Below are 4,710 nucleotides of genomic sequence, written 5' to 3'. Positions count from 1 at the left end.
GCAGTGCCCATGTTGTGCGGGATCTCCTTGGGCTGGGTTTGCTGCCACACCCTGCAGCTGCCTGTGGATTTGGCTGTCATGGCTGCATGGAGGGCAGGAGCAGGGATGGGGCAGAGGCTGGAGAGGAGGAGCAGCAGTGAAGGCAAGAAGCAGCGAGAGAAAGAAGCAGAGGGGAAGAAGCACACACAGAACCTGGGGTGAGATGGCAGAGAGGGGATGGGTGCAGTAGTGCTGCTGCTGGGGAGGCACATGGGCATAGCACAGGGCAGCAGCGGGACAGGGACAGGCAGGGCAGGGATGCTGCGCCTGTCATGCACAGCCCAAGCTGCTGCTTCTCCTTTGCTTAAGACCCAAGCCCTGCCTGGTCCCCTCTCTCCTGTTCCTGCCAGAGGAGTGAATCCATGGCCCTTGCCCAGGTCCCTGTTTGACCACCCACCCAGCGTGCAAAAGCCGTGGAAGGGCTCAGGGAGTCTCTAGGAGCAAGGAAGAAGGACAGCAGGAAAGTAGCATTGCTCTGACTTGGTGGATGTGGTGCTGTGGTTCCCTGACTGGGGGCTGAGGGTGCTGTAGGTGACATGTTGCTCCCTGGGAGGTGAAGGTGGTGGGGATGCTGCCCCTGCGTGTCCCTGAACTCTCTCTTCAAGCTGCTGTGGCGTAATTGAACCTATGGGGAGAAAGGCAGTGTGGATGAACACTGTGTTTATGTCCAGGTGGGGTTCAGCTTTGGACCAGCCTGCTGTGGTCCCTTGCTGCACCTGCCTCATGTGTGGATCCTGGGTCCTGAGAGCCTTCTTCTGTGTAAAAATAGTTGGCTTTGAAGCTATTGGTCTCTTTTCTGTGATCCTGTGGGCCTTCATCCCTGTGGTCATCACTGCCATCCCTCTGCCAGTCTTCTCCCCCTTTGTTCCTGCCTTTACTGCATCACATTTCCATCTCTGTGTTGGGCTGGGCTGGTGCCACCGTTAGTAGGTCTCTAGCAACAGGCTGCATCTGCCTGATCTGAGGGTGACGAGCTCAACTCATTTTTTCCCCTCATCTGCTCTATATTGTAAATCTAAATCAGGTTGCTTTGCCTCCTGCTGCTTCCTCTTGTTCCCAGCCTGGCTTTTCCAGCTGCACTGAACCACTGTGCATCCCTGGGTACCATGCTTTGCTCACGGCAGCTTCTCTTTGATTTGTGTCAAAACTACGTGTTTTACCAGATTTCTCATTTTCCAGAGTTGCCTCCAGGCTTTGTGGGGTGCGCCCATCAGCATTCAGCCTCTGCTTAGCAACTGCTTGCCAGGTTTCGCTGCCTGGCCCTGGAAGAGCTGTTAGTTTGTTCTGCTTCCAAGAGTGGAACAATAAACACCAGCCAGGTCAAAGTCCAGTGCTCAGATGGATGATAGGGGTTTAAATCCAATTGTTGCCAGTGCATCCCAGGTATCTGATCCTGCCTGGCAGCAGCTGGCAGGTCACAGCCACCCTGTTTCACCTGCAAATAGTGAGGAATCACATCAAATTGGGATCAGAGATGAGCAGCCTGGAAGGCTCTGAAGGCTTTCAGAGGGTGTCCACGGGACATCATGTTGGATTTTAGCAATTTCAGCAGTTAATCTGGCAGAAGTGATTTTGGGGCTGATAATGGTATCAGGATCCAGGAGTTGGGGAGGCAGAAGCAGAGAGCAGATGACATGGGGACAGCCAGAGTGATGGTGGTTCCCGCTGTCATTTCTTAACCCCTGTCATTTCTGCACTTCACAGTGTCAGCAAATTAAAGCTATTACCTGGGAATCCTAATACAGTCCTCCCATTTTAGTTTTGGCCTTTTTTAACCCTCTTTGCCTTTTTATTAAAGCTTTTTCCAAGGACTGGAAATTATTTAAATTAGCTGTAACAAAAAGCTGTGGTTTCCAGGCTTTCACACCAGCATCTAAACTTGGCTTGGGGAAACAGCACTGGGTGGTGTTGAGCTGTGTAAGTGTGGGTAAATACCAGCAGTCTCTAAGCAAAGCTAAAGTAATGTTTTCTTCCAGGAATATCAAATCATAGAGAAGAGAGACCGCCAAACACTTGGAGATTCAGGTTGCCAGAAGCAGTTATTTTCTCCATAAAGAAATAGCTTCGTGTTTTCTCCAATCCAGAAAGAAAAAGAGAACATAGTAAAATATACTATATAACTCCCTGCCTTGTATTTACAGCTAGGGGATTCAACAACAACAACAAAAAAGAGAGCAGCTTTTTCTCCTTTTATTCTAAACATTCCCAATTTGTCCTTAAGTGAGACAATATTAGTTGTTGGCTGCAGTTGTCCTGCTGCCCTCACAGCCTTTGGTGGCAGATATGAGGTAAGTATGGGACGATGTCCTGGCTTGCTCTGTCACTGTGAGAGGCACAAAGGCTCCTGGCCACATTGGGACAGTCCCCCAAGCCTGGAAATACTCCCTGCAGAGGAAGGTGTGAGCATGAGGAGGGGAAGGAGTCAAAGATGTCAGGCTCACATGTGAGTGCGGACGTACCTGTGTGCATGTTCCTCTATTCAGGCCACCTCCTCCTTACCTTATTACAAGCAGCTCTGCTCTTTCAGAGCATAGAAAGCTGCGTAAATGCTGTCAAATCCTGTTAGCTGCCATTAGCATTTTCTGCTCTGCAGCTGAAAGCCTCTGCTTGCTCCAAAAGCCTTGATGTCCATTGTGGCAGCAGTGCCAGAGCCTGGCTCTCCAGCCACCCTTACATGGGGCTGGCAAAAGCATGGCACTGAAACTCATGAAGTACCAGGTGCCAGGAGTTACCAGCAGTAGCTCTGTCATCTTATGCTACTGGGGGTGTTTATCAGCAGCCCCGTGTGATGACCCGGGTTTAGCTGCTGCTGCTGCACTGGCTCACGTGAACAGTTACATTTTGTGCTTTGCTGTTTGTGTTTAGCGCTTCAGATAATCATAGAATAAGTTGAGTTGGGCTGGGTTGGGTTGGGTTGGGTTGGGTTGGAAGGGACCTTAAAGATCATCTTGTTCCAACTCCACTGCCATGGTTAATGAAAGTTCTTAAATTAGGACAAAATGCACCAGTGATTTGCAGGTAGATGTGGAGCAACTGTGAATAACCATCTGGAGGGCCCAGATTTGAGGTAGGGAGCTGCTCCAGCTGCTGACCTGGACCAGCATCACCAGGGTATTTTGCTGTGTTTACTATGCTTTTTCCTGGTATCTGCTTTAGGGCAGTTCTGTGAGGCTCTGACATCCCCATCCCAGCTGAGCCCCTTCCCTGCACTGGCTGTGGGAAGAGGGTTTATCCCTCCCTGCAAAAGGTGCAATTTGTGGATGAGAACTGGTGCATTGATTCAGGGCACCAAGGTGCTTCATAGAATTCGGCATTTTTTTGTGCAGGTGGCTATGTCAGGTGTGAGCAGGACACATGCATGGCCAAGGACTCAGCACAATGCTCGGTGGTTGGAGCTGGACCTTTGCATAACTGTGTTATAATGCCCCTTCTACAGCATCTTCCCTTCTGAGACTTCCCAGTGCCCATGCTGGAGAAGCCAGCCAGCCTTCCTTGCCCACTGTGGGGTCCTGGCTGTTGGAGCCAGGACAGAGACATTTAGGCTTGGAATTATTCACTGCATGATTTTTCCCATATTTATCACAGTTTGGATCAAGAGCCTTCACTGCTCGCCCTGGCTCAACCAAAGGGCCTTGGGAGGAGTGCAGCACCGATGATGGTGAGGTGAAAAGGGTGGAATCCCAGGGAGTGGGCATTGCCCTGGGCAGCAGGAGCAGCAACACAACTTGAGGGGACCTGCTTTGACCATGGCTAAACCGGATGCTCTTTCTTGTGTTTCTGTAGGTTAGAAATCTCTGTTACATGGTGACGAGACGGGAGAAAATGAAACACACCATTTGTAAACTGCAGGAGCAGATCTTCCATCTCCAGATGAAGCTTATTGAGAAAGATCTTTACCCAGGTCAGTACCACTTCCCAGAGCTCGTTCTTAGACACTGGTCCCCACTGTCCTCTGAAGCCAAGTTGTGTGCCCCAGCTCCCTGCACCAGGGAAGCCAGAGCTGCCCCCTCCCCTGATGTGTTATTTTGGCATGGTTCATACATTGACTCAGAAACACTGAATAAAGCCGGACGTTGGGTGACTGGAGTGCTGGAGCTATTTGTTTTCGCAGATCCCTCTTGATCCTCCCCTTCCTGGAAATCAGTCAGAAGTACCAAGCGTTTGCTTAGGTGGGGATGCTAAGACAGTATTTGGTGACTTTTGTGAGCTGGGACTCCTTGGGAGGAGATGGCACATCCTGGGCACAGGGCTGCTCTGCAGCTGGCTCTCTGGCACAGGGTGGAAGCCCTGCTTCAGGCTCTTTGCAGATGCCTTTGAGCATTCTGTCAAGAATCAAGGGTTAAGCTGCTGGTGGGGGGTCTGTTGCTCCAGGAGACCAGCTCCCTTAACTCTGGTCAGCAGCAGCTCCCCACTTCACATACCCATTAGTGGAGATCATGCTGCTGTATGCAAAGCTTCTGCCAACTTTTATTAAGGAGCCGAAATAAAGTTGGTTTCCTTTTGTCCTACTTCTTCTTTTCCTTTTGCACAAGCAGTGCTGAAGCCCACAGCTCCTGCTCCCTCCTCCTTTGCCTCCGGTGGCAGGGCAGACCAGACCCCGTGGCTGCAGAACAGTTTTTCCAGCAGCAGCATCTGGGGGTTTGGGAGGCGCCTCCGCCGCGTGTTGTTTTT

At 50.9% G+C, this 4,710-nt stretch overlaps 1 protein-coding gene across 2 annotated transcripts in view; it reads left to right on the top strand.

The window, feature by feature from the left end:
• JADE2 (jade family PHD finger 2) overlaps window positions 1-4,710 on the top strand; it is a 70,823-nt gene that overhangs the window by 55,794 nt on the left and 10,319 nt on the right. For both annotated transcript variants that reach the window (XM_017732978.1, XM_008632652.2), the window contains exon 10: window positions 3,823-3,940. In XM_017732978.1, coding sequence (XP_017588467.1) covers window positions 3,823-3,940 — 118 coding nt within the window. The remainder of the gene's footprint in view (window positions 1-3,822; window positions 3,941-4,710) is intronic.

The sequence above is a fragment of the Corvus brachyrhynchos genome, unplaced genomic scaffold (genome assembly GCF_000691975.1).
Source record: "Corvus brachyrhynchos isolate BGI_N302 unplaced genomic scaffold, ASM69197v1 scaffold54, whole genome shotgun sequence".
NCBI lineage: Eukaryota > Metazoa > Chordata > Aves > Passeriformes > Corvidae > Corvus > Corvus brachyrhynchos.
Note: the sequence above shows the minus strand (reverse complement) of the source record. Positions and strands in the feature narration are given on the sequence as shown.